The 25,591-nt window shown below is 40.3% G+C and overlaps 10 protein-coding genes across 19 annotated transcripts in view; 1 reads left to right on the top strand and 9 right to left on the bottom strand.

The window, feature by feature from the left end:
- Positions 1-99: 99 nt before the first annotated feature.
- Positions 100-1,183, bottom strand: LOC115632162 (female-specific protein transformer). Of its 2 annotated transcripts, XM_030529189.1 has the most exons (3): positions 1,085-1,137; positions 405-847; positions 100-348 (listed from the first exon to the last, which is right to left on the bottom strand). In XM_030529189.1, exons 1-3 carry the CDS (start codon positions 1,116-1,118, stop codon positions 145-147), a joined length of 681 nt encoding a protein of 226 aa, XP_030385049.1. In that variant the 5' UTR covers positions 1,119-1,137; the 3' UTR covers positions 100-144. The 2 variants fall into 2 exon arrangements, 1 of the variants encoding a protein (XP_030385049.1); XR_003996272.1 differs by lacking the exon at positions 100-348 and having other exon boundaries at positions 720-1,015; positions 1,085-1,183.
- Positions 1,184-1,933: 750 nt separating this feature from the next.
- On the bottom strand, positions 1,934-5,955 carry LOC115633102. The gene is made up of 5 exons (XM_030530483.1): positions 5,671-5,955; positions 5,500-5,573; positions 4,721-5,442; positions 4,310-4,653; positions 1,934-4,249 (listed from the first exon to the last, which is right to left on the bottom strand). Exons 1-5 carry the CDS (start codon positions 5,744-5,746, stop codon positions 1,974-1,976), a joined length of 3,492 nt encoding a protein of 1,163 aa, XP_030386343.1. The 5' UTR covers positions 5,747-5,955; the 3' UTR covers positions 1,934-1,973.
- A 121-nt stretch (positions 5,956-6,076) lies between these two features.
- LOC115633103 (importin-4-like) lies at positions 6,077-11,867 on the top strand. Of its 2 annotated transcripts, XM_030530484.1 has the most exons (9): positions 6,077-6,276; positions 6,968-7,140; positions 7,210-7,928; positions 8,027-8,433; positions 9,324-9,433; positions 9,514-10,651; positions 10,713-10,930; positions 11,010-11,432; positions 11,546-11,867. In XM_030530484.1, exons 1-9 carry the CDS (start codon positions 6,211-6,213, stop codon positions 11,568-11,570), a joined length of 3,279 nt encoding a protein of 1,092 aa, XP_030386344.1. In that variant the 5' UTR covers positions 6,077-6,210; the 3' UTR covers positions 11,571-11,867. The 2 variants fall into 2 exon arrangements, with proteins under 2 accessions (XP_030386344.1, XP_030386346.1); XM_030530486.1 differs by having other exon boundaries at positions 11,010-11,867.
- Positions 11,868-12,332: 465 nt separating this feature from the next.
- Positions 12,333-13,776, bottom strand: LOC115632301 (ADP-ribose pyrophosphatase, mitochondrial-like). Its single transcript, XM_030529403.1, has 2 exons — positions 12,889-13,776; positions 12,333-12,833 (listed from the first exon to the last, which is right to left on the bottom strand). Exons 1-2 carry the CDS (start codon positions 13,677-13,679, stop codon positions 12,419-12,421), a joined length of 1,206 nt encoding a protein of 401 aa, XP_030385263.1. The 5' UTR covers positions 13,680-13,776; the 3' UTR covers positions 12,333-12,418.
- A 48-nt stretch (positions 13,777-13,824) lies between these two features.
- LOC115632304 (ADP-ribose pyrophosphatase, mitochondrial) lies at positions 13,825-15,116 on the bottom strand. Its single transcript, XM_030529406.1, has 2 exons — positions 14,381-15,116; positions 13,825-14,325 (listed from the first exon to the last, which is right to left on the bottom strand). The coding sequence occupies exons 1-2, from the start codon at positions 14,893-14,895 to the stop codon at positions 13,911-13,913; spliced, it is 930 nt and encodes a 309-aa protein (XP_030385266.1). The 5' UTR covers positions 14,896-15,116; the 3' UTR covers positions 13,825-13,910.
- A 149-nt stretch (positions 15,117-15,265) lies between these two features.
- Positions 15,266-16,266, bottom strand: LOC115632305 (proteasome subunit beta type-1). The gene is made up of 2 exons (XM_030529407.1): positions 16,108-16,266; positions 15,266-16,041 (listed from the first exon to the last, which is right to left on the bottom strand). The coding sequence occupies exons 1-2, from the start codon at positions 16,194-16,196 to the stop codon at positions 15,423-15,425; spliced, it is 708 nt and encodes a 235-aa protein (XP_030385267.1). The 5' UTR covers positions 16,197-16,266; the 3' UTR covers positions 15,266-15,422.
- A 115-nt stretch (positions 16,267-16,381) lies between these two features.
- Positions 16,382-17,930, bottom strand: LOC115632300 (prostaglandin E synthase 2). Its single transcript, XM_030529401.1, has 4 exons — positions 17,693-17,930; positions 17,085-17,631; positions 16,615-17,021; positions 16,382-16,560 (listed from the first exon to the last, which is right to left on the bottom strand). The coding sequence occupies exons 1-4, from the start codon at positions 17,853-17,855 to the stop codon at positions 16,469-16,471; spliced, it is 1,209 nt and encodes a 402-aa protein (XP_030385261.1). The 5' UTR covers positions 17,856-17,930; the 3' UTR covers positions 16,382-16,468.
- A 381-nt stretch (positions 17,931-18,311) lies between these two features.
- On the bottom strand, positions 18,312-19,362 carry LOC115632303. The gene has a single exon (XM_030529405.1). It carries the CDS (start codon positions 19,348-19,350, stop codon positions 18,412-18,414), a length of 939 nt encoding a protein of 312 aa, XP_030385265.1. The 5' UTR covers positions 19,351-19,362; the 3' UTR covers positions 18,312-18,411.
- Positions 19,363-20,086: 724 nt separating this feature from the next.
- Positions 20,087-22,067, bottom strand: LOC115632302 (protein Mo25). The gene has a single exon (XM_030529404.1). It carries the CDS (start codon positions 21,845-21,847, stop codon positions 20,825-20,827), a length of 1,023 nt encoding a protein of 340 aa, XP_030385264.1. The 5' UTR covers positions 21,848-22,067; the 3' UTR covers positions 20,087-20,824.
- Positions 22,068-23,452: 1,385 nt separating this feature from the next.
- LOC115632298 (tyrosine-protein kinase Abl) overlaps positions 23,453-25,591 on the bottom strand; it is a 32,890-nt gene continuing 30,751 nt past the window's right edge. For 4 of the 8 annotated variants that reach the window (XM_030529397.1, XM_030529399.1, XM_030529398.1 and 1 more), the window contains one exon: positions 23,453-25,503. In XM_030529397.1, the coding sequence (XP_030385257.1) occupies positions 24,663-25,503 (841 nt within the window). In that variant the 3' untranslated portion in view covers positions 23,453-24,662. The remainder of the gene's footprint in view (positions 25,504-25,591) is intronic. The other 4 variants (XM_030529393.1, XM_030529394.1, XM_030529395.1 and 1 more) reach the window with 2 other exon arrangements.

Below are 25,591 nucleotides of genomic sequence, written 5' to 3'. Positions count from 1 at the left end.
GTCTTCTTTTTTAGTTTTAATTATATATGTATGTACATATTCATTACATTATTCCTTTTTGTTTTTGTACAGCACACGAATGTACATATGTATATAGCAGTTAAGTAAATACATTTGTTAATATGAGAACTAGAGCGTTGCACGTTAATTTGGTGGTGGTGGCGGCCTATAATTATTTCTGTAGCTAAAACGAGGATTGTATGGACGTGATCGGTGTCTATGGGACATCAGAGGCGGTCGATATGCTCCGAAGTAACTAGGTGGTGGCGGCAGGCGTCCTCTAAACTGATGCCACGGCGGATGGTGGTGTATGGGGAATGACACAGGTGCATACATGGCATTAAAATGCTGTTTAGAAATAAATATAAAGTAATAAAGTAATACTACTATTGATAACTACTAACATAACCATAGGGAAAATCGGCGGCTGGTACCGGGACTGGCACTGTTATAATGCGAGGTGCGGGCGAACGCGAACGTGTGCGCCGACGAGGCGAACGGTCTCGCGAGGATGTATCTCTTGAATAGCTACGTCGACGTCGACGTTCAGTGGTTGTTGAGACTCTGTGATTTGAATTTCTGTCCTGATAACGACGATCGCATGAGGTTCTACGAGTTCTTCTCTCTCTGGAACGTGATCTGGATCTAGTGCCGTCTTTTTCACGTTTTGGCGAAGACTTTGATGTGCGTTTTGTTCTTTTCTCCAGGTTTCTCAGACGATCATGCTCCCGTTTGGCATCGATGAAATATGGCAGCTTTTCCTGACGCTCTCTATGACGTGTATACGAAATTGACGACGATGCTTCATTGCGTCTATGGCTGTTGCGCCTACTTTTATAGTTGGTATCTACATAGGAAAAAGCATACTACAAAATTTAGCATTTTGTTCATCTCTTCTTAAAGGATGGAAGGTTCAGTTTCCGATTGCTTGGGTCCAAGTCCATAGTCCTAGCTTCATTTCGTGGGAGACAGTCTCGGAAAATGAGAACACATTCACAATCACAACTTTGCAGCACTAAAAAAAACAACAAAAACAAAAAAATTGTTTACACTTGGTCTTCACTTATAAATTGATGATACGGACCTCGTGCAGTATATTCACTGCTGTATGGATCCATTTTGAATAAAAAATATACAGAATAATTTTTTTCAATCGCACTAGTAAAAAATGACGGTCAAAGAACTCGTTACATTGGAATAGCGGTTACTCTCCTGCAAATTCACAGGGCTGCAGCACCGCAATGCACTGCCAAATAATTGGTTAATTTTAAAAATAAGAAACATTAACCAACCCACTACCCCCGCTATTTGTTTTTCATTACTCCCGTTCTTGGAATTTTGAGCTTAAATTTGGCATATACATCCAGTTTGAGGTCTGTCCATAAGCCAAATTTCATCATGATAGGTAAATTCTGAAGAAAGTTATAGCCATAAATAATATCGCTGTCCATGCTCTGCCTGTAGCTCTGCCCACAGCTGTTGCTGCTTTATTGCTGATTTATTTCTTTACAGCATACAAGCACGGATACGCATGATTCTGAGTAAATGTATGCTGTTGAAATTGTACATAAACATTTATGTGTGTATGCATGTGTTGAATATTTTTATTTAAATTTAATTAATTATGTAATTAAATTAATCAAATTTTTTAAAATTAATTTTTGTTTTTTTGTGGGGTGGTAGAGAGTATTTAAGAGTTGAGCTCGCTTGACTTTAGTATTCCTTTCTTGTTATTCACACATATTTTTAAGAAACATACACATCTAATACAACTTAAAATTACTATGTAATTTACTTTTAATGAAATAAAGAAAAAGAATTAAATATTAAAAAAAGCAGGCATATTTCTTCATTCTCCATAGATACCACAATGAAAACATCCTTTCTTAATATTTCACGTGCTGGCTTAACAGGCATCTAATACAACTTAAAATTACAATGCAATTTACTTTTAATTAAATGAAGAAAAATAATCAAATATTAAAAATTACAGGCACATTAATTTGTTCATTCTCCATAGATACCACAATTAAAACATCCTTTTTTAAGATTTCACGTTCTGGCTTAACAGGGCAGCGTACCATAATCTCAGCTTGGCCGCCTTCTGGCGCTACATAACATTCTGTGGGCTCGATCTGCAATATGTCCCCCACATTGCAGGTGATTTCAAAATATTGACGTGACTTAAAATAGTTTTCAATAACGACGGACATAACGTTGTGTCCATTCCCTCTTTCTGACCAATCGAATTTTATTGTAGTGGGCTGAACCAACCAATGCCGATCATCCAGTGCTGGCTGTGAAGTGGTATCAGCCTCGAGCAGTTCATCTACAGGCTCCAGCATGTTGCATTGGGTTGGCGTTGGGGAATTGGCTACACAAATTGTGCGAAACAAGACAGTCTCCTCGGCATCGGGCATATACATTAAAGACGTTTCAGCCGACTCATCAATATCACGATTTAATGTCAGTGCGACATCTATAATGCGGACGGATGTGACCAAGTCGAGTATAAATTCTGGTGGCTCCAACAAACTGGCAATATTGCGCATTGTTTGTTCATTTGGAAAACGGTTCCAAATGCTATCCAGCATCGAGGATGTGAGTTGCTCCCGCTGCTTGTTACTCATGCGCTGTACAAGTGAGCGCATGCGCTGTCTATTGGGCTCGTCTCCGCAAAAAATACGCATGTTGGCTAATGTTAGTACTTGTGCCGACTTCTTCAAAATGTTTTTTATATCCTCACGATTTGGTCGAAATGCAATTTTCACTAATGCTTCAGAGTGCGGTGGTATAATCACTTTGCTGGGGCTTATCTCAAACGTTTCACATAAGCGCGGCTTCATCAGCACCGTCGAGTCCACAGATATACCGGCAAATGCTGGCAGTGGTCCCTTGTTATAAAATTTAAATGCGCCTAATAAGGGGCCCGATGACAGCTCACATACATCACCCATGGTCAGGAAACTGGCGCCCACAGGACCCTTTTGAAGGCCTTGTATGCTAATGGAGGCATTACCACCATAGCCGTATAGGGGAATCTCCATTGTGGGCACATTTGAATTATTCATGCCCACAGGTGCGTAAAAAGAGAGAGCACCTTTAGCTGCGCCGCAGACAGTTGGACAAAATGTTATGCTAATGGTACGACATTCCATGGCCTGTAGTGTAATGGTGTTACAGTCACCGCTGACGAGCTGAAATCCCGGCCCCTGAATGCCCAGACGCATGACCAATCGTTTGTCGGCCGTATTCTTCACTTGCATTGATTTGCGCACATCAGTCCTCAATTTGGTGCTGCCCCAACACAAGCTCGTGTGGGTGACCTTTAAGGGTAAAAGCTTTCCGTCTCTATGGCTGAACTCACTGGAATTTGAGCAACGCGAGATGCTGCGACCGGTTCCACTCAATTGGCTGCCATTGACGACAGTTCTTACGCCACTCGTTGAGTTCGCTTCACTTGAAGCTGGCGATGAGTTTATTTTACGCGCCGCACTCGCCATTAGCATTCGGCGATCGGAACTCGTAGTGCTGTCCAGCATTGGTGAGGAAGATAGACAACTGCGTGGCGATGAAAGTGGAGAGGCATTTCGACTTGTTAGTGTGGCATTTGTTGTTGAGGAACTGCGAGCTAGGCTAGGTGAAATGCCAAAATCACACTCCGTGGATGACGATGGGAGGACATCGCAACCATCCAGTCGTGTTGAGCTCAGCGAGGTTGGATTGCGACTCTTCGCCAAGACGTTGCGCTTTAAATTAACTGGTGTCTTGTCCTCATCCACTGCATCATCATCATCTGTAGTAGTTGTGGGCAACAGCTGTAGATCTTGACCTGGGTGTGGACTGACGCTATTTGGCGATTTCGTTCGCCGTATGCGGCGCCCAGGAGATTTTACAGGCGTCGATGGCCATTCATCAATATCTGCCTCGTGAGCTTCAGCATCGTTAGCATCAACTTTGCTGGCTTCGGTCACCGTTATCATCGGCTGAGAGAGTGGGCTTAGCGGCTTGCGTGGCACTAAAATACTCTGCTGGAGTTGAATAAAGTCAGTCGAGTTCAGAACTGAATCTGTGAAATCCATCGTATCTGTGTGCTTATGTGAGCTGCGATTCGTCGACTCCTCGACGACTAACGTCGGCACAGAATTCTCCTTATCTTCCTCATCGTAGGTGGCGGCGGCATGGCCCCGCCCCCAGAGCTTATCAACAACTTCAATGGCAGAAGTGTCGGTGTTTAAGTCCAAATCACCTGTAATTTAGAAACGAATTTTTAAAACTAACAATTATAACCAACTGCATAAACGCTTACATAAAGCTCTATCTATCGCAGAAAGACTTAGCAGCTCAGAGGATGAAGGCCAACGCTTTTCTTTCGGCTGTATGGCATTATTTACTTTCTCTTGTTGCTTTTTCTTCCACATATTCGTCTCGAGTTTGGCGCTTTCCGATTTTGTGTAGGTTTTGTTATCCACTTTTGGTGTTTGGTCTACGATGGCAGACATTACGCTTCCAATGGTGGAGTTTGGGTCTACGAGCGACTGCGGTAAATTCGTGTTGTTTGGAGTTTCGTTGCTTACAATATTCCAGATATTTTCCGAACGTGTTCTAAAGAAGTTACCCACCGAGAAATTTGGATCGCCCGCAATCACAGAGCTATGAAAGTTACATATAATATTATACAAATTCGACTTAATATGATTAACATAAAAAAGTTACTTACTTGGACACGGAGGTCTCTATGTCATATATTTGTGCAGGTGCAGCGGCCTTTTCCATTGCTGGTTTGCTAAGTGTGGCTGTTGGCATGGCTGTGAATTCCTGCGCCCAAGAAATCTCTCCCAAGACCAGTTTCGATTGCATCAATTCGCCTGGTGCGAAATCGGCGTCAGCAATAAAATCACTTTGGTTGAATTCCTGCGCAGCTGCAGAACTGAAGGAGAAGCCGTTACCTCCATTTAAAGACAGATTACTTTGCTGGGACATATCAGCCGTGCGCGGCAAGCTGTGTGAGCAGTTAAGCGATTCGGTCATGCTGCTCAGAGTGGTATTTGTTGGGTCCTGCTCACTATTATTTTGTAATTTCTTCTCTAGCTGACGCGCCTTCTCAACAAATGAACTCTTGAGTATATCAGCAACGGATATGTTCTTTTTTGATTGTACCGATATACTATGCCTAAAAGATTGGTTTTCAGTTTGGCACAATGTGGAACGGCCAGTGATTTCAGCTGGCTCAAATGAAACTGTTGATCCCTTTGGACAAGGCATGGATGCAAAAGAAGCACCGCCACTGCTATTTAAATCAATTGTTTCGTCAGTAATGAGCTCCGATATGTTAATGCTCCTTGCGCCAGATACCATAGACAGCGTGCTATTTCGGCCCATTACTTGGCTTCGGGATGCACGCGGCCTTTCCAGCGTCTCCAAAGCGCGGGCGCGTTCCGCCTGATAAGGTATTTCAATTATGTGTGAGTAGCTTTTAAACAACATTTCCGTGCTTACCTTAAGCCGCGCACTGAGGTTCGATGGTCCAATACTGCTGGAGCTTTTGTCCAAGCTTGATAAATCACCAAAAACTAGAGCAATGTTTCGGATTGTTTAGTATTTGTAAATTACTTAAATTTAAGAGGCACAACCACTTAGTTGGCGCTTTTCAGAGTCGGAAATCTTTACCTTTCAGGTTCTCCATGCTCAAAATGCCCAAAGAATTCTGATCCAGCTCACTATGATTACCCTTGCTTTTATCCATTTTGCAAACAAACAATTTATTAATTCACAAACAACACAAAGGCTGACGCCGAAAAAAATTAATAAAATAGCGCCGATTTTTCGAATATGGTATGCGTGACTCCGCGTGAGCTAGCGTCCAATTACCAGTGCTGACAAATATATGTATAAATACGTATGTTTGTTTGTATGAAAGGAATCGGGCAAGGACACCCTTACTTGGTTACATTTAAGTAAGCATTTACAACGTATTCACTTTTAGTTTTTTTCCGGTAGCACTCGTAATACGGTTTTTAGTTTATCTATAGATGTTTAATATTCAACACTAAAAACATATTTTTGTGCTGTTTTTATTATTCGGTATCCCTAGCGGTTAAAAAACGTGCTTATCGCTATCGATATACCGCACTCTTAAGCACATTTTCGCAATTCGCGTGTGTCCGGCAAGTTGCGCGGGGATTGGTTGGTAAATTTTAATACAATAAAATGGATATCGAGCTGGAGAAGATTATCAACGGATTGTTGTGCACCGACAACGCCCGTATACGACAGGTAAGGGAACTCGAAAATGAAAACTAGCACAACATGTGTATATGCATATAGTATCCTTTTGCGCCCAGCGTCCCGAATGGCTCTCGCTGCCCATACGCATGCACGCCCTTATGTACATACATACATACTTGTAGTATGTAAATCTGTATGGATGAAGTATATAGACTTAGGCCGCGTTGGCGCATCATTCTTATATCCGTATTTCTAAACGAATGTAGTGTTATATATAGTTGCATTTGTATATACAGTACATTCACATATGTATAATAAATACATTAAACTTAATGTTGAAGTATGCAATTCTGATGATTAAATTAATTTGCGCCTATAAGGTAGCGGCCACAATGAAATTGTTTGGAAGACCCGCCTATCTTTTATTCTAAGCTTGCGATAAAAAATGATTTGAAAACCGAAAACATTTTAAACGATTTTTTAATAGTTACAGTTTGAAACAAACAAGAATTTGAAGAATGATGCTTTTTGGCACAGGGTTTTTATTTTGCAGTTAGGGCTTGATATGTGCCTATGAATGTATGTACATACATATATACATACATATATCATGTCTATGCAACTCATACGTTCGTGTTTAGAATTTCTGTTTGTTCAATTGTTTCCCTAAAATAACAATACAACAGCACATTGCATAGAAATTCTTAAAGATGTTTTTTCTAAATTTTTATGCTTATAGGCCACTGCCCAATTGGATCAGGCGTATGAGAATCCCCAAACCTTGCAGGCACTTTGTGAAATTGTGGTCTCAAATCGCGAAAAACAAATACGACAATTTGCCGCAGTTCTTTTGAAGAAACGTCTTTCTAAACTACGATTTTGGCAGCTAGTGCCGAGTGCACAAAAGGAAGCGTAAGTTTGTATTTTTTCATTCCTTATATCTAAACAAATAAAACCTTTATCCTTCATTGCCGGTTTTAGAATAAAGACTGGTATGCTTCAGGCGTTAGTCGAAGAAAAAGAGAAAGCTGTGAAAACTGCAATTGCTCAATTGGTGGGAGCTTTGGTGCGTCACGAGGCTGAAAAAAGAGATTCATGGCTGGGCGAATTGCTAAATTTTATATATGATCGTTGCAACTCACCAGATCCAAAAGAAAGCGAACTTGGCGCATCCATATTCGCCACATTGACAGATGCGGCACCAGACCAATTCATAAGCCACATGCCTTCCATTTGTCAGATGTTCTCCACTGTTCTGATTGCGGCTGAGACTAGAGGCGATTTGGCAACACCAACCGTTTCGCAGATAATGCTGGGAATGACATATCTGGTGCCTTTCGTGATAGGCCACACGGAAGCTGAGCAACTTGTGCTGAGGGCCATGCCTTTAATTGTAAAGGCTGTGCAGGCATTCGCTTATAAAGGAAATGCCGACGAATTTTCCATTGTGTTCGAAATAATGGATTCCCTTGCCGAATATACGCCCAAGTTGCTAAACAACCATGTGAAGCCCCTAGTCGAATTCTGTCTAGATGCGGCAAGTAACAAATCAGTTGATGACGCAATACGTGTGCAGGTCGGGTTGTTCATTGGTCACATGGTGCGCTTGAAAAAGAAGTTGATTGTCAAGCAAAAGCTTTTGGAGCCTATACTTAATGTTGTTTTTGAAATGATGTGTTCCGAGGCAGATGGCGAAGATGGTGAGTTCTTTTCCAGGGAAATATTTGTTCAATGAAATTGTGTTGCATTTAGCTACTATTTAATGGGCCCTTTCACATATATTTTTTTCCATTTGTAGGAGACGATCTATTTGCAGGTGAGAGCAATTGTACCCCAGTTTCGGCTGCCACACAGACGTTAGATCTATTGGCCCTAAATATGTCACCGGAGAAGCTAATACCACCATTGCTTCAATTGTTGGAGCCGGCATTGCAAAGCCAAGACGTCTTGCGCCGGCGCGCAGCTTTTCTGTGCATGGCCATCATTGCTGAAGGCTGCTCGGAGGCAGTATGTGCCAAATATTTGCCAGTTATGCTCAATATTATCAATAGTGGCATTAACGATAACTCGCCTCAAGTCCGCACTGCTGCCTTCTATGCACTTGGTCAGTTCTCGGAGCATCTACAGCCAGAAATATCGAAGTATGCACCACAAATTCTACCCGTGCTGTTTGATTTCTTACACCAGCTTGTCCTCGAACTGAAGGTATGCTGATTTCATTGCATTGTATTTTTTGACTGAGGCAACCCCATTACTACTATATAATTATATTTTGTTTGTGCCGCTGCCGCTTCAACTTGCAATAATGTGCCTTAAGGCTGACCAAAACAGCAACGAATCGAATTTAGTCCCTGGGAGAGATACGATGCAGTATATAGATCACATGCAGATTAAACGCAAATCGCTTTTAAGCAAATATAGGGTGTCTATCTTAGATAAAGTGTTTTTTTATATATATATATATATAAACCTTTGCACCTTTTTTTTACTCAGCTAGGATAGCACATATTGGTGTACATATATTTAAAGATTGAATCACAAAACCATAAATCTTTTAATGTTCAATTAGTAAAACAATTTATTGATTATTGAATAGGATAGGTCAGAAATTGTAAACACTATATCTTTCATTCCACCTGTTATCGACAAAATAACTGATCAGCCTCAGGTTTGGATTTCATCTCAAGATATCTGCCGTTCCATATGAATGGTTCGAAATAATTTTTTCGATATGTACAATATATATCATGGAACTGTGTATGATGTATATTTATAATGGCATATATGTTATTCATCTATTTTTATTTTTTTATACTATTCAAAATTATTCTATTTTTTTAAAAAAGCTTCTTTTGAGCATAGTTTTTTAAAATTTGTCTTGTCCAACCTTTTTAATAATTTAAATTGCGCAAATATCGTTAAGGAGGGTAACGACTACGCTCGATCATAATTTACTTATGTAGTTTATATATAATGTTTTTAAGGGACTATTTTCTCATTTCTTATGCATATTGTGCACGCTTAGATGTGGTTACAAGTTATTATATTATTAAGTCTTAACAAACTTTGTATAATGTTTTTTAAATCATTTTCAGATGGGTCGTCCGGAGCCAAAGCATATGGATCGCATGTTTTATGCCCTAGAGACTTTTTGTGAACACCTTGAGAATGATCTTGAACCTCATTTGCCGCTTTTGATGGACCGGTATACTGAAAACAAAAGCATATTTGTTAAAGCGTCTATTGCACGACTAATGCAAATTTCTACTCTACTTTATTCCCCAGTCTTTTCGACACTCTCGATCCCCACAATTCGATACATGTGCGCGAATTGGCGCTTTCAGCGATTGCAAGTGCTGCATTGGCTGCCAAAGCGAATTTGATGCCGTATTTCCCAAAAATAGTGAGCATACTGCAAAATTATATGGTCAAGAACTGTGATGAGGAACACGCTCAGCTGCGTAATCAGTCTATTGATGCATTGGCCACAATTGCGCGTGTTGTTGGCAAGGAGAACTTTTTGCCCTTAGCTAACGATACAATTAGCTATTGCCTCATGATGCTTGAGGATGGACCCGACGACCCAGATTTCAGGCGCTGTATTTACAACTTAATGGGCGCCCTTTCCACCGTTGTAGGTGATGCCATGTCAAATGTTTTCCCCAAGATAATGGATCGTATGATCGAAACTGTAATTTCATCTGAGGATGTTTTACCCAATGTTAAGGACGAAGTCACTCAAAATTTTGGAGGTGGTGGTGACGCAGCTGATCAGGACATCGATCTGGAGCACACCGACGACGAGGATGATGACGAGTTTGATGGCTACCAGGTGGAAAATGATTTTGTCATCGAGAAGGAAGAGGCTATATTGGTACTGAAAGAATTTTCCGCCAACACTGGAAGCGCTTTTGCCCCATATCTACAAACGGCTTTTGAAAATGTTTATAAAGTGATCGATCATCTACAGGAAGGTGTACGCCGTGCAGCCATTGAGGCGATCTGCGAGTTTGTCATCTCCCTAAACAAAATGGGAGATGCTGCTGGTGTTAAACGAGCTTGCGAGATTGTTATGCCAAAGTTTGCACACATTGCACGCTTCGATGAGGAGCAGGGTGTGGTCATTCATTTGCTAGACACACTCTGCGATGTCTTCAAAGATGTGGGTCGTGCTGCTGTGCCAACAACTGAAATAGCTGAGGCCATATTTGCGTGCATTCGTGATGTGTTACTAAGCAAGATGGCATGCCAGTTCAACGAGCCGACCGGTACTGGCGACGAAGACGAGCCGGAGGAGAGCGAATACGACGAATTGCTTATCGAAAACGCTGGAAATTTGTTGCCTGCCTTTGGCAGTGCACTGGAGCCTCAGACATTCTCATTATACTTTGGACGTGTCAATCAGTTCTATTTAAACAAACTGGTAAGTGTGAACCTTAGTTCTAGCCTATAACCACGTCGTTCTATAAACGAAAAACTTGCAGAACAAAGCCAAGAAAATCGATGCTCCTGATCAGCGTGCCTTCGTGTATGGCGCACTCGCAGACTCATTTCAATCTTTGGGAAATTGTGTAGTAGTTTACTTTGATGTGATGTATCCACTCTTTATGGATGGTATGACTGATCCCGACCCAATAGCACGTCAGAACGCATTCTTTGGCATTGGTGAACTGGTGCTATATGCAGAGCAAAAGTCTTACGAGTAAGTTATAGGTTGAATAAATTGAATTCCTTAATTTAAATTTTTTCTGTTTTTGACCAAAAATGTAATTTATTTACAGCGTCTTTCCACTCGTCCTGCAAGGACTGTCTGATGCCATTTCCAAGGAGACACATCCAGGAGCATTGGATAACATTTGTGGGGCTGTTGCTCGTCTCATTATAACAAATCACACCATGGTGCCGCTGGTGCATGTTCTACCAGTATTCATGTCGAATTTGCCGCTGCGCGAGGATATGCATGAAAACGAAATGGTCCAGAGAGCGTTCCGTGTTCTATACTCGCAGGCTCGTCCACAAGTCGTCGATTTTATTGAGCAGATGCTCGCCGTTACCATACATGTGCTATATAAAAAGGATATGCCCGATCGTGAGAGCAACGAAAATGCCGTGGCCTTTGTTAAGGAAGTACGCGAACACTATCCGACCAAATTTCATACTGTTAGCAATGCTAATCCCGAAGTCTATAATTTTGTGCAGTCACTGTAAGCAGCATATACAATTATATATTCTATTCTATAAATATGCAAAACATATACACACATATTCACACGTATAGGAATTAGAGAATCCTAAACTAACTAGCACTATTTTACAGCCTTTGCTATGTTGGGTCAATGTGAATCAAATCATTATTCTCAGTCTGAAGAAACAATCATAAGTATTTTAAATTCCAGTGTTTTCTGTTTTATCATCACAGCACTGTGACGGCTGTCCCCAAGGATGCGTTCATTTTCATTATTTTAAATTTATTGTGATTCATACAGGATGCGCACCGTGTGTGATAATTATCTTAGTTTCTTTGAGTTTTCGCTATGAACTTAAAATTGTTGTTAGCACATAACCTACCCCAGATATTTCATTGAAAAATATATGAACCGAACGTGATTTGAAATATAAATAAAACGAATATATGCTAATTGTGTTTAAATTTTTGGGCGACGGAAAGTAAACTCAACTTTGAATATATGCCCTTTATTAATAATTGGATTCATTTATGTAAGTGTAAATCCAAGTACCAAGTCGACTGCAAAAGTGTATCTCATTCTATCTTGCGACCCACGTACAGCATTCGTTCTATTAAAAAATGTAATATGTATAAGACATACCAATTTTGGTGACCTTAATAGTTTAAGTATTCGTACGAATGGATGGACGTAAATGTCGATTCGTGTCTTTATCCTGATCATATATATATACATATGTATGTCTAAACATGTGTTCTGTAGCTTTAGATTTTCCGTAATGTTTGAACACTGTTTTAATAACAACATGGTCTCTCAAATATCTGAATAAGATGCTAAATTTTGGGGAGTAGCGACCACTGACTTTCTGGTGCACATTTTAGAATTATCCTAAACTGCAAAAGTATAAATATGTTATTATAATTTAATCTTACGAGAAAAGATGTTTAATTGCGACTTATAAGGTTATGTTAATTTTAAAAAAATAACCTATTGAAATTTTTATTTTACCAGTGGGCATTCAATCTGATGGCCACTTCTTTGACCATGTCAGCATGGTTAGCATGCAGCTTTAGGGATCCGTCCACATCTGTCCAACGCACATTCATTGCATCATCGCCGGCTGTCAAGTTCAGTTGGCCAACTTTGGTACCATCCTGGTCGTGGAAATGTAGTGCCATTGTTTCTATCCAGGCGTTGTCTGTGTTGCGGAAATCGTCGACATATCCACTGTAGACTTGGACACCGCCACTTTTAAAGAACTCCTCCACCATAAGGCCCTTATCGGTGAAGTTCAGTGCCTCTTCGGTGAATTCACGTTTGAGTGTGACGCTAACATTCTCGCCAGGATCCACCATACCGCCAGGAATAGCCCATAATTTGTTATCTTGCCGTTGTATGGCCACCATCTGTAGAATATTCCTAAACGAAAATTTATCTTAAAACTGTCCGGTATGGAATAATATGCGTTACCTACTTTCCGGTCTTCGAATCGCTCACCATGCCGCCACTGTCATTGCGTTTCCAACGAGTAACTATGGGATCGGCAGCATGATTAGGCCCCCACCGTCCCAATAAGCCGCGACCGCTTATGCCAGTCCGTCCAATTGGATTTCGTGGCAGTCCATCCTTAATGTGATAGGCCCCATGATAGGAGACACGATTTACGTTCCCATCTAACTGATTCCATTGTGGCTTGAAGGTTTCACTGGGCAACGGCGCATCTGCCCAGACCTGTCCATTTATGTGAGGAGCTGTATAAAATGGCGGACAGTACTCTCCATAATCCTCCGACCAATACACCAACTCGTCTGGCACTGGATAACGCAGCACTCCGCTCCGCGGATATAGATTGTTGCGGCACATAACATGTCTGAAGATGCCAGGCCTCACAATGGCTGCCATCATTTCGCTACAGGGTGCTCCATCTTGCACGTCCTTTAAAATGCGCCGCAAAGTGGTTCCACTGACGTTAAAATGCTGAGCACGGTGGCGATACGACACATTTGGGTCCTGGGCAACACTCTTTCTTACCATTTCAATTAGTTCATTGGAACGTATTGGTCGTTTATGAACAACATGTGGGCGATCTTCCACTGTACCGTGCTCAACAAAATTTGAGAACAAACGACGAATAGTGTTGTCAGATGGTGCCTGTTTGTTGCGATATTTTCGACGATATGCACGTTGAGTTAACACAACTGAACGACTGTTTTCAATGTAAAGCGTCACTATTTCAGAGCGTTCTTTCGGAGTGAAGCGATTCATGATTAAAATTGTGCTGAACTGAGGTTTTCAACACTGGTCTACTCAAGTCAATCGGTACACTAATGACAAAGTTATTCAATATTTACATACCGACATAAAAGATGGCGCACCCTGTACATACCGACATAAACGATGGCGCACCCTGTATGTTATTATAATTTAATCTTACGTTTAATTGCGATCTTATAAGTTTATGTTGATTTAAAAAAATAACCTATTGACATTTTTATTTTACCAGTGGGCATTCAATCTGATGGCCACTTCTTTGACCATGTCAGCATGGTTAGCATGCAGCTTTAGGGATCCGTCCATATCCGTCCAACGCACATTCATTGCATCATCGCCGGCTGTCAAGTTCAATTGGCCAACTTTGGTACCATCCTGGTCGTGGAAGTTTAGTGCCATTGTTTCTATCCAGGCGTTGTCTGTGTTGCGAAAATCATCGACATATCCACTGTAGACCTGGACACCGCCACTTTTGAAGAACTCCTCCACCATAAGGCCCTTATCGGTGAAGTTCAGTGCCTCTTCGGTGAATTCACGCTTGAGAGTGACGCTAACATTCTCGCCAGGATCCACCATACCGCCAGGAATGGCCCATAATTTGTTATCTTGCCGTTGTATGGCCACCATCTGTAGAATATTCCTAAACAAAAATTGGTCTTAAAGCTGTCCGGCGTGGAATAATATGTGTTACCTACTTTCCGGTCTTCGAATCGCTCACCATGCCGCCACTGTCATTGCGTTTCCAACGAGTCACTATGGGATCGGCAGCATGATTAGGCCCCCACCGTCCCAATAAGCCGCGACCGCTTATGCCAGTCCGTCCAATTGGATTTCGTGGCAGTCCATCCTTAATGTGATAGGCCCCATGATAGGAGACACGATTTACGTTCCCATCTAACTGATTCCATTGTGGTTTGAAGGTTTCACTGGGCAACGGCGCGTCTGCCCAGACCTGTCCATTTATGTGAGGAGCTGTATAAAATGGCGGACAGTACTCTCCATAATCCTCCGACCAATACACCAACTCGTCTGGCACTGGATAACGCAGCACTCCGCTCCGCGGATATAGATTGTTGCGGCACATAACATGCCTGAAGATGCCAGGCCTCACAATGGCCGCAATCATTTCGCTGGATGTGGCAGTAATCAAACCCAAAACAAATAAAACCAAGTGCAGGGACCAAGAGACAGCTGCTATCAAGCTAGTCATTAGCTAGATTGCGATTATTCTTCAAATGTGATGGAAGTGTATTTATTTTTTGAATCTGACAACAGTGTAGTATTGATTTTTGTTTTCGTACAAATCCCATTTGCTTGGGGTGCGTTCAGACGTTGCAAAAATGCCACTTCATTTTTTTTATGTTTTTGTATTCATCCAAGCATGATTTCAATTGCATGAATAATCAAACTTTGTTTTTTGTATAAGTTTTGAAGAGTTGAAAAAATCACAAAATTTTGCTAGCATAGTGTGCCCAGACCTTAATTATAAAGCTTTGCATGACTTACATATGAAAGCAAGACAAAAATAAACAAACTACATAATGGTATTTTAAGTAGAGGCGATTTTATTTAGACAAAAATTTGAAGCTTTATCAAACTTTAATTTTTAAAATAGCTTCATCACTACACAAACAATCCATTCAGATCCATTATATTCATTTGCAGAAATCATATATGTATGTATATTAAAGACATGAGGATCGAAGTTTATGTTATTCCCATAACCACGTTGCCCTTCTAATCCTTGCGGAGGTTTATTGTCATAGACTCAATACCATCCTTGGTAATAATTTTGATTTCAACGAAATCACCAGTGTAGATGTCGCGCTCAGCAGCTGAAATGAATGTGTCCGAAGCCACACTAACAGCGCGCTCTTTTGTAAGTATCGGCTTATCTTTCTCATCCAAGTTCATATTTTTTAATTGAATTTGGTTGTCTAGCACTGGCTGTAACAAAGGTCCTGCAGTGCCGCCAGCACGACACTTTGCATTTTCGCAGTGGCCAATTGGATCGTAGGAAAATACAACGCCCTTGCCGTTCTTGTCGATGCCTGCCAATATGTTGGAGACATAGTATGGGAAGAAACGCCGGTTGTACATGGTAATGGAGAGCATTTGCGCCACTGCGTCAGTGGTCATAGTCCTCAGATGAGTGTGCTCGTACATCTGCATGCGCACTCTCATCAGACTTGTTAACGAGAGTGTGTCACACCAGCAGCCCGTGGACCCCAGCACCGTGAGAGGTGACAACTGGAATAACTTTGTTTGAGTGCGCGAATGGATGCTGTAGCCGCTGCTAAGGCGCGTATCTGCTGCAATCACCGCGAAGTCGTCTCCAGCAATGGCAACAATAGAGCTGTAGTGGCAAATAATTATATGAAGATTCTGATTTTCTAATAACAATTACGCTGTAAACACTTACCCGCCATTCGATTCGTAAGGCGAAAAATCAGGACGCTGTGCTCCATGGACTTTGTAATCGGAGAAATGGTCAATGCTAAGAAAACTCATTTTACGAAAATATGGTTTATATCGGTACCAAAATGATTTGCAAGTTTTATTCGTGCGGCGTTTTATGGAATGACAGTCGCTTTACAGCTGTCAAAGTGTCACCGCGCAATCGTTATCGACTACATATTTATCGCACAGGGCAGTTCAGTTTACGCGTTTTTTCTGTGATTGATTCATGCTGTCAGTTTGAACTATGAAATGATTTATTGAAAATAACGTATGTCTAACAAACTTTGGGTGTATTTTCACAATAAGTATATATTTAAGTTTTCCTAAGACATAGGCGCGATACCTTCTAAACGTTCTCTGCGTAATTGTCCTCGGTTTTTCTGCACGACTTCCTTGACATCATAGAACCATTTGCCTAAAAATATAGTGTGCTTAGAAATCAAATTAACTAAAACCAGATTCTACTAACCTATTCCAGTATTTTGAAGGCAATCTTTAAAGGCTTGGCATCCCTCCATACTGCTTAAAACGCCATACACTGATAGATCAGATAAGCCCGGCTGCTTTCCTGCCATGAACCTAGATTTTTTTTTCTGTAGCTCCCTTGTCCATTTATCTAATGCGTCATAAATATGCGATCTGACGTCATCGCTAAGTGCATGTCGACGTTTTAAAATTTTACTTATACCCCACATTGCAACCGCACCGCAATAGACCATTAAGTCACGCTCCCATTTGGGAAAGTGAATGTCCCATTCTCCAGCCTGGGAGAAATATTCAAAAGTTTCCAGGCTCTCACCTAATGTTTGGTAACAGTTCGGAGATATAAGGTGTACCAAATGATTGTCAGCCCAGTTGCGCCATTTTCGTTCATTTCTGTAGAAAATTATAATAAAGTACATTCAACAATATGATTGCAGACATTCCATTCCTACTTACTCTTCAATTTCTTTTGTGAGGTTCTTAGGTGTGCGGTCCTGATACATAAGGAAGTACTTGTTTAAAATATCCTGCCTCTTCTTGCCATCATCATCGAAATAAGATATTTGGGGATAAAACTGGGCTAAGTCCCCAATGTCCTTGCGGTTGTCATTTAGATAAGTCGCTATAAGTGAAATAATTGCACTGGAATCGCTCATTTGCACATACTGGCCATCACGCTGCCGTATCAGAACCATTGGAACTTTCTTCACAGAAGACCATTTAATATCTTGCCGCAGGACTGCATCTACCTCGACAACAGAATAGGAGATACCCATATAGTCCAGGTATGCTCGCACTTTGCAGCAAAATGGACACGTCTGAAACTGAAAGAGCACAATCTCCAGTCCGGAAGTATCCTTAGGGTTTACAAAGCGTTTAGTTATGCGCACATCCGGTAGCTCCCCAATAACTTTGGGTGGCATGTGTTCGTGCTCCTTGTGCGAATTTCTGTCATTTATATTGGAATATATGGTATAGATCGATCCCGTTGCAGCCCCCACTCCTGCTTGATGGAAAACATATTTTTAAGTAAGTGTATCCTTTAACTTCTTAGATGATTTTACCTGCCCCGAGCAATGCCAGTTTGAACGTTCCATTTCCGCTTTTCTTTTTGCTGAAAGTAGTTAGTTGTCGGCGTGCAATTTGAACGTGACGGAAAGCATTAGGAGAGGTGCTGTTTAGCTGAAGCGGTCGTGTGACGGCAGTGGCTAAACGAAAACAGGACATTTTTCCGGTACGCTTTGCTTTTTAATGCTTTCTGGTGACTAGAAACAAGATTATTATGCAAATGCACAATAAAAAAACAACCGCAGTCGAAAAATTATTCTTCTTCTTTTTGACAGTAGCAATTATAACAGCTGAGCTGTGGTGTGCAAGAATCACCCTGTCACGCATACATAAAATATAAACAAAATATAAAGGCCCAACAATTTGCACGTTCCTCAATTTATTGACAGAATGGCAGCAGAAAATTTAGGAATCTCACTGGATAAATACGAAGACGATGATTTATTTAGCATAATTGTACGGTACGGACTTTTTATCGGCGGCATTTTTCAAGTAGTCTGCATGGCATCCGCAGTCCTTATGACCGGCAACGAAGGAGTGGCAGAAGGCGAGGACACTAATGACAGCAGGAGTATTAACGATTCTACACCAGCGAGTACATCGCGACGCTTTCACAAAATACGCAAGCTAGAAAAGAAAAAGCGACGCTAAGCGGAAACTGAAATTTTAAATTAATTACTTAATTATTTTTAGTTTTAAGTGAAAAGGAACTGTATTAATCTAATAAAAATATTTTATGGGGCTGAACATAGACCATATTATTACTAGATGGTGGAATCAATAGAGGCACCACATCACAGCATATTCGCAATGTGGAACCCACATGAACGTTGCTTCCCAGCAATTTCTTGTCGATTATTACGTTGAATGTGGATGCGCTGATGTCTTCCGTGCGCACCTGCGCTATCGTTACTCCAAAGGTTTCAAATAAATCCACTACAGTTGCAATGGTGCCGGCTGCAGAAAGGTTCGCCAGACACTGTCGATCAATGCGTAACTTCTTCAACTCAGCTTCGAACTCTTCCAGCAATCCGCCTTTAACGCAGCGGCATTTTGTGCTTCGAGTACTTTTTTTAACCATTTCTGTCAGCGGCTGCTGCTGTGGAGCCACAACGTTCCCATCAAGCTCTACCGAGGTGGCTGGTGAACATTCAATTAGTGTGTCTTCAAAGGGTTGACTGTTAACTGGCTCTAAAATAATTGGCGGGCTGTTGATGTCAACGTTACCGCTTTGCTTCGCCTTTGTGCGAAATGGTAATCTTTGTGTCACGCTAACTGCCAATGGCTGAAATTTTGTCCCTGTCATTTGTATTGCTTTACGTTCCTTCTTTCCCAAAGAATTCAGTCTGCTGAATATTGCTTGGGCCCTTCGAGTAGTGCTGCAATTAGTCATTATCTCGTTCTCCTGTTCCTCATCGCTACTATTGCTGGAAATTTGGTGGGCGTGCTTGTGTCTCGAATCGCTTGTGCGTCTGTATTTATTATGTTTTAGCTTCCGTTTAACCGATAATGAAATCGAGATGCTCTGCAGCCGAGGGTTTGCGATGCCACTTTCATCATCACTGCTACTGCTGTTACTTATGACGGACTCGTCAGCAGCTTTAGAAAACATCTCATGATTTGCCCGAAATTTCTTAAGCGTGTTGTTTGTCATAGTCCAACTATAGAAATATACATTACGTACATACATATGTACGTTTTCGACTGTTGAAACATGGGATGAGATGCCGCGCTAAAGTCAGCTGTGCGCCCAGGGCTGCATACTATTTAAGTATTTAGTTACAAAAAGTATAATATAAAATATATATATATATTTTTTAATGGGCCTTTGTTGGTGGTATTGTTTGCAAGTTATTTAGATTTAATAAATCTAAAATTAAATATAATAGAATAGACAAGTTTGGATATATAGTTTGAAATTATTTCCCGCAAAGAAAAGGGGGCACCCTAATCAAATTTAGAACATGCTTTCGAGTTGTTTTTTAAATTGTGGGCCAGATATTTTGTACTTATTGTGAAATTGGCTTTACACAATCTAACGTTTTTAACACCTATTTTTTTTTTAAATAACAAGTCAAAATATGTTTTTTTTTGGCTGTTTATCTTTAATTTTGGGAATAATATAAATTATAATTGTTTTTATTATTATATTTATAATTATATTGTTGTTTTACTTCCCTTTTAACTATGTACGTATGTGTGTGTTGTGTATTAAGATTGTGTTGTATGCTTGTCTATGTCATATGTATTTTGGATGAATTTATTTGTGGAATTATAATTTCTCTCATCAATTTTTCGTTCGTTTTGTTAGGTTTTATAATAATAATTTACTGTTAATTTCTGCGCACATTTTAAATGTCTAATGTCTAAATTGTAAGTCAACTCATTACTTTTAATTTATTATTTGTTTAATTTTCATTGTCTGGGGGCCGTTTCAAAAACGCTAAATTTGATTACAATAACTATTTTAATAGAAAAACCAAATGAAAAATAGTAGTGATAACAGTGTGTCGAAAAGCAAACGAGGAAAATAATTGAAAGCTAACTAGGCGTTGGAGTGATGGAGTTTAGTGTTTGGGTTGTACTGCCAGTGGGGGGAGGTGAGAGGTCATTTGCCTACACACAGATGTATAAACTGATTTTACAAAAAAAAATTAAACTTTAGTGTGTGTATGTACGTTGTTTTTTAGTTTTCTTTTTAGTTAAATTCGCAACATGCTATGTCTTCCCCTTTACTCTATTACACATATAATATTTTGTTTTGCTTTATCGTTATTTATCGTTATCATTTTGTTTGCTTTGTCTAAATTATTGTTTAGTTACTCACAAATGTTGTCGTCATCGTCGTCGCCATTGTCGTCGCTGTCTCGCTGTCTTGCTGTCGTCGTTAACGTTGTCTGCTGAGTCTTCTGCTGTCACAAAATATATTTGCATTTGCTTTGCCCTTAGGTGAAGAGAACACGCCCACACACATATTATTCACACGTCCGTTGTCGTTCGTTAAACAATACCATTCTTAACCAACCAACCATCCCAACGATTCGTCGTCTCATTCAGCCAATACTCGTTCTTCTGCTTCTGCTTCCTCTGTCGCCACCCCCATCACTGTTACCCGCTTTGGCCACCCACTAAGCCTCAGGTAGTGGCTTCAACTCCTTTATCTGCTTGATCAGATACGCCTTCTCGTCATTGAATTGCTCGTCCTCGGAGCGATCCGTATGGAAATTGGTGAGAAAATCGACCAGTTTCGTTTGGTTGCGCAGCAGGATGTCCAGAATGGGTTTCGGTTTGTTGGGATTCGCGACAAACACTTTGAAGACATGAAACGCCTCGAATTGTATGTTGCGTGACTTCTCCTTGAGCATATTCATCATCAGTTTCAAGTTCTCCGGCTCTGATATATACCGTGTCATCACCGTAAAGTTGTGCCGGTCCAGCAACAGCTCGCCGAGTAGTTTAAGACTCTGACGTCGGGTCACATAGTTGTCCGAGTTCAACAAACGTTGGTAGTGTTGCGTAAAGAACTTGTCATAGTTGGCCTCCAGGAATTCCGCACACAGCAGCTTGTGGCGTGTCAGGAGCTCCTTAAAGGTAGAAAAGGCATCGGAGGCGATGTCAAAAGTGGACACCTCCACGTAGCGGAAGAACTTGAAAAACTCCTCCGAATGGAGCATGATTTTTGCCAATGCTTCGTATCGTGCGCATTCACGCAGCATTGTTCCAGAATTGAGGGCAATTTCCGGATGCGCATCCTCGTATCCGCCCATCAATGTAAACAGTATTTCCGGCTTCGTGCATATATACTCCACTGTGGGTGATCGTGTGCCAATTTGTCGGCGCAGCACATTGTTAAATATCAGCGCCACATGCTTTTTACCTTCGAAGTCTATGCGATGCAGATTCTGTATGAGCAGTAGCAATAGATTGCTGTTGTACAGCTCCTGGGATAGCTGCGCGACCACATAATCCGCTGGTGGTTCAGAATCGCTGGTGCCGTACAGCATGTTCTTAATTGAAACCAAATTCTTGCTGACATCCTCCTGTGCCTTTTCTACCTTGCGGTCACCACCAGTTTCTAGCGCATTTATCGCTTCCTTTAGCGATTTCACCAGTTCAGCAGGCGTCTTTTGTGCTTTCCCAAAGAGTGGCATTGCAGTCGGTTTTCTAATATGCTGCTGCTGATGATGTTGTTGTAATGCTGGTCTTGTTCTGGTTTCTGGCAATGGGTTTGCACTCAGTCTCTACTGGGGGCGTTGTGGTCGTTAATTTCGTTGCCTAACGATTTATTTGAAAACACAAAACAATCGTTATTTATCCCTAATAATCTATTATTTAATTATTTCGTCTTTCTTGCTCAGCTCTTTAGTGTTGGTTCAGTGTGTACACAGCGCCTGCGAGACATAAAAGCCTAAATATGCCATAAATGTGCAGTGCGGGAAAACGTGCTGTGCTGGCATTTTCAAGTGTGTTGGCAAACAACGACCGCCACCGTTGCACTGAAGAGTGATTTTCCACCCCGATAGATGAATTCATTTTCTTTTCAAAAAATAATTGGAGAAAGTGAAAGCGTAAATGCGTTTTCTGCTCAAGTTCGGACTACATAATATGCCTAGTTCACGCGAATTGATTTTAATTTAAGATTGCGTCTTATTAATAATATATGTATAAATAATTTCTACATAGCTGAAAAAGATTTAAATATACAATCAAGAAATACGCGTAAAATAACACACATAAAACTGGTTTAAATGTGCCTTTTTATTTTTAAATTGTACTGACAATCCAAATTGAATTTATCAACGATTTTGATATATAGTTCACACGGCATAGTCAGTCGATTTGCATGCTCGTCTATACGCTAAGCACATTTTTTCAGGCTTGTATAGAGGATTTTTAGAGCAAGGTCTCTTTTTCGAAATATCGTTCCTTTAGGTAGATATACACAGCTTCCAATAAGCTATCAGATCTTTGTAAATTTATCTTTTTTTTGAAAGCTTAGCATTTATGGATATTTTTCGGTATCCACTCATCTGGTCAAGTAATTATTATTGCTGATAGATTGATTTTAATACGGTTAAAGCATTTGTAAACTTACTGTGCGTCGTTACGAAATGGATAGCTAGAATATTGTTGCAATATTGTTAAATGTTAACAAATGCGAGATGCCTCGATATGTCTGTATTTCGTTACAAATAAGAGGGAAAAAAGTACAGCATTATATGAACATGTATATGCATATAATTTATTTTTAAGTTATACATATCTTTTCAATATTTTCCATATTATTTTTTCATGCAGCAGAGATATTTTGAATTTGAATTCAGTATATGCGTTGAAGAATTTAATGCTAACTGCAAGCTAATTTAAACTTAACATAATTGTTTTTCGTTTTATTTTTTCTCTCATTTTCATTGGCTTGACCCCCGAGCACTTCGTTCATTCGGTCCCGCCCTTTAGGGTTCCACTGGTTCTGTTTATTTCATTCAAATAAGTTTTTATTTGGTTTTTGCTTTTGTATATAAGAATATATAGCGTATGTTTAGATTTAGTTTTTTTTTTTCGAATCTACAAGCGGACTCTAAGTTAAAAATTAAAATACGCGTATGTAAATTATTGTTTTTACGTATAAAAGTAGTTTAAAATTCATAAAATATCAGATAATAATTACAATTTTTATTTCTTAAAAGCATAGTTGTTTCATTCTTGTAACATAAAAAGAAAACAATTGAAATCGTTTTAGTCTTTGCAACTAACATCTTTTCTGTGTAGTTAGTTAATAATATCTTTGGGTTTTGCTAGTAATTTAATAATTGTCCTGATATTTGTCAGTTTGCCTTTCTATTATTAATATTTTTTGTAGTAATTTATATGGAGTACATACACACATGCGTAATGCTAAAACACCAAAAGTCTACACGTTGAAAAATGAGTTTTTATGCCTTCACACCTACCACACACATGCATACATATGTATGTGAATATAATGGTCATTCAATAATTGTAAAAGTATGTATATAACTTGATTTATCTTGCTTGCACATGTTGTATAATTGGGAGTTGTATATTTATAATATTTATAAGAAAACACTTTACGACTAGTATATATTTAAATATCTTCAGTATGTGTGTGTATATGCAATTGTGTTAATTACTAGATTTATTGAAATATTCTATGAATATATTTATGCATGTATGTATGTGTTTATAGTTAATATATAAATTTGTAATATAATTTTAGGTCTTTATGCCTATGTGTGTATCGTAGGGTGTGTCTTTATGTTGTAAAAACGAAGCTTGATTAGCATATGTACTTATATAGGTTTGGTTATTGTAACAAATAAAAATATATAAAACACAATATATGAGAAATATAATTTACAATTAGGAAAAAAAATTCAAAAGTTTCATAAAGATTCCATAAACAAAAACAAAAAGTCTTTCAGAAATCTTGTTCAAATTTGCTTTGCAACTCAGTTTGAAGGTCCCGTACTTTACGTCACGCTCCACTCTAGAATTTCTACATTACAGTTTCCACTCTACAGTTTCCGCGCTACAGATTCCACTCTACAGTTTCCGCTCTACAGCTTCCACATTTTTAATTTTAGTTGACGCAGTTCATATGACTAGATATATATGTATATTATATATATATGTATCCTTACTATTTCGCATTTAGTTTGCTATTATATGCTACTAGATACATATATTGTGTCTGTATATATGTATGAATATATTTAGTTTTAGTTATGCTGTGTTGCATTAATGACATTTTTATGATGCTGTCCGCTTCGCTGGTTTTGGGGGATCTCAGGACCCCGGGGGGATGGTGGGAGCGTTTGATTTGAGTGTGCTTGGTGTTGGTTGGTGTCACTGTTTCCGCTTAATAAAGTTTCCCTCGGAATCTAGCCACAATTCCTTGCCGCCATCAGCTCCGCTGCCTTGCGCATCCATCCCCCTTCTTAATATTTACCTATGCAGGGCATTCGAGATCTGCTTGAGCGACTGACCGACCTCACCCACCAGCCGCTCATTATCCTGCACATTCTTGCTACCAGCTGTGCGCAGATTCTGCGATTGCGTCTCCACCCGTGTCACAAGCTCACGAAAGTGGAATTTCGAGTGCGGTGGCATCGATTCGTTGTCTGCGAATATCACGCAAGAATTTTGCAATATATTGAGCTTATCGCTGAGCTGCAGCCACTGTGAGGCCGAAATTGCATTCACCGGATGCTTGAGCGAACCCTCCAGCAGTGTGACCAGATCCAGAATGCTCTCACGCGAGATCTGAGTGGAATTGTTGCTGGTGGAGCCATCGACAAGACTGCCAACATTTACCCCGGCTATTTTGGCAATAGGCGTGGCATAAATGGTCAGTTTGGTGGGCTTGTGGGGGACTGCAGGCTTGTTGCTGTTGCTATTGTTGGTGGTGGATGTTGTGCTATTGTTGCTGCTTGATATGATGGATGTAGTCAGCTGCTTGTTGTTGGCGTTGTTGCTCGAGTGCTCGCCATAGAGGGACTGCGTCATGTTCTCGTTATCCCGCGTCATTGACCCACTGCTGTTGCCCTCAGTGGCTGTGTCTTCGGAGTGGCTATCGGTGGCATCTGTGAAGAGTTGCGTTGAAAGAGATGTTTTTATTGCAGTTACATGTTGTTGTTGTTGTTGTTTTGGTTGTAATGTCTTTGGCAGACAGGTGCTAAGACTTGTGCTATGGCTACTGCTGATGGTGGAGGTTGTGGTAGTGCTATTGGTGCTATTGTTGGTTGTGGGGGGCGGTGGTGGTGGAGCAGCCGGCGGTGGCTTGTTGCTAAATGAATGGCTGAATTGGGTGGTGCCGCCGAACGGTTTCGAATTTCCGCCCCCTGTGGTGTGTGCCGCGTTGCGTGGCGAGACTT

Source organism: Scaptodrosophila lebanonensis, unplaced genomic scaffold (genome assembly GCF_003285725.1).
Source record: "Scaptodrosophila lebanonensis strain 11010-0011.00,11010-0021.00 unplaced genomic scaffold, SlebRS2 tig00001415-arrow-pilon, whole genome shotgun sequence".
NCBI lineage: Eukaryota > Metazoa > Arthropoda > Insecta > Diptera > Drosophilidae > Scaptodrosophila > Scaptodrosophila lebanonensis.
Note: the sequence above shows the minus strand (reverse complement) of the source record. Positions and strands in the feature narration are given on the sequence as shown.

What these genes read in the sequence shown, in the direction of transcription:
- LOC115633102 (XM_030530483.1), bottom strand. Translation starts at nt 5,746, where the DNA reads ATGGATAAAAGCAAGGGTAATCATAGTGAGCTGGATCAGAATTCTTTG. An exon ending in GAGCATGGAGAACCTGAAAG is followed by an intron (nt 5,574 to 5,670) that starts GTAAAGATTTCC and finishes ACATTGCTCTAG; the next exon opens with TTTTTGGTGATTTATCAAGC. An exon ending in ATAGAGACCTCCGTGTCCAA is followed by an intron (nt 4,654 to 4,720) that starts GTAAGTAACTTT and finishes TAACTTTCATAG; the next exon opens with CTCTGTGATTGCGGGCGATC.
- LOC115632303 (XM_030529405.1), bottom strand. Translation starts at nt 19,350, where the DNA reads ATGACAAACAACACGCTTAAGAAATTTCGGGCAAATCATGAGATGTTT.
- LOC115632304 (XM_030529406.1), bottom strand. Translation starts at nt 14,895, where the DNA reads ATGACTAGCTTGATAGCAGCTGTCTCTTGGTCCCTGCACTTGGTTTTA. An exon ending in AGCGATTCGAAGACCGGAAA is followed by an intron (nt 14,326 to 14,380) that starts GTAGGTAACACA and finishes ATTTTTGTTTAG; the next exon opens with GAATATTCTACAGATGGTGG.
- LOC115633103 (XM_030530484.1), top strand. Translation starts at nt 6,211, where the DNA reads ATGGATATCGAGCTGGAGAAGATTATCAACGGATTGTTGTGCACCGAC. An exon ending in ACAACGCCCGTATACGACAG is followed by an intron (nt 6,277 to 6,967) that starts GTAAGGGAACTC and finishes TTATGCTTATAG; the next exon opens with GCCACTGCCCAATTGGATCA. An exon ending in CGAGGCAGATGGCGAAGATG is followed by an intron (nt 7,929 to 8,026) that starts GTGAGTTCTTTT and finishes TTCCATTTGTAG; the next exon opens with GAGACGATCTATTTGCAGGT.
- LOC115632305 (XM_030529407.1), bottom strand. Translation starts at nt 16,196, where the DNA reads ATGAGTTTTCTTAGCATTGACCATTTCTCCGATTACAAAGTCCATGGA. An exon ending in CCTTACGAATCGAATGGCGG is followed by an intron (nt 16,042 to 16,107) that starts GTAAGTGTTTAC and finishes TTGCCACTACAG; the next exon opens with CTCTATTGTTGCCATTGCTG.
- LOC115632302 (XM_030529404.1), bottom strand. Translation starts at nt 21,847, where the DNA reads ATGCCACTCTTTGGGAAAGCACAAAAGACGCCTGCTGAACTGGTGAAA.
- LOC115632162 (XM_030529189.1), bottom strand. Translation starts at nt 1,118, where the DNA reads ATGGATCCATACAGCAGTGAATATACTGCACGAG. An exon ending in CAGTGAATATACTGCACGAG is followed by an intron (nt 848 to 1,084) that starts GTCCGTATCATC and finishes TTTCCTATGTAG; the next exon opens with ATACCAACTATAAAAGTAGG. An exon ending in CCGATTTTCCCTATGGTTAT is followed by an intron (nt 349 to 404) that starts GTTAGTAGTTAT and finishes ATTTCTAAACAG; the next exon opens with CATTTTAATGCCATGTATGC.
- LOC115632301 (XM_030529403.1), bottom strand. Translation starts at nt 13,679, where the DNA reads ATGAATCGCTTCACTCCGAAAGAACGCTCTGAAATAGTGACGCTTTAC. An exon ending in AGCGATTCGAAGACCGGAAA is followed by an intron (nt 12,834 to 12,888) that starts GTAGGTAACGCA and finishes ATTTTCGTTTAG; the next exon opens with GAATATTCTACAGATGGTGG.
- LOC115632300 (XM_030529401.1), bottom strand. Translation starts at nt 17,855, where the DNA reads ATGTCCTGTTTTCGTTTAGCCACTGCCGTCACACGACCGCTTCAGCTA. An exon ending in ACTGGCATTGCTCGGGGCAG is followed by an intron (nt 17,632 to 17,692) that starts GTAAAATCATCT and finishes TCCATCAAGCAG; the next exon opens with GAGTGGGGGCTGCAACGGGA. An exon ending in CCTTCAAAATACTGGAATAG is followed by an intron (nt 16,561 to 16,614) that starts GTTAGTAGAATC and finishes CTATATTTTTAG; the next exon opens with GCAAATGGTTCTATGATGTC.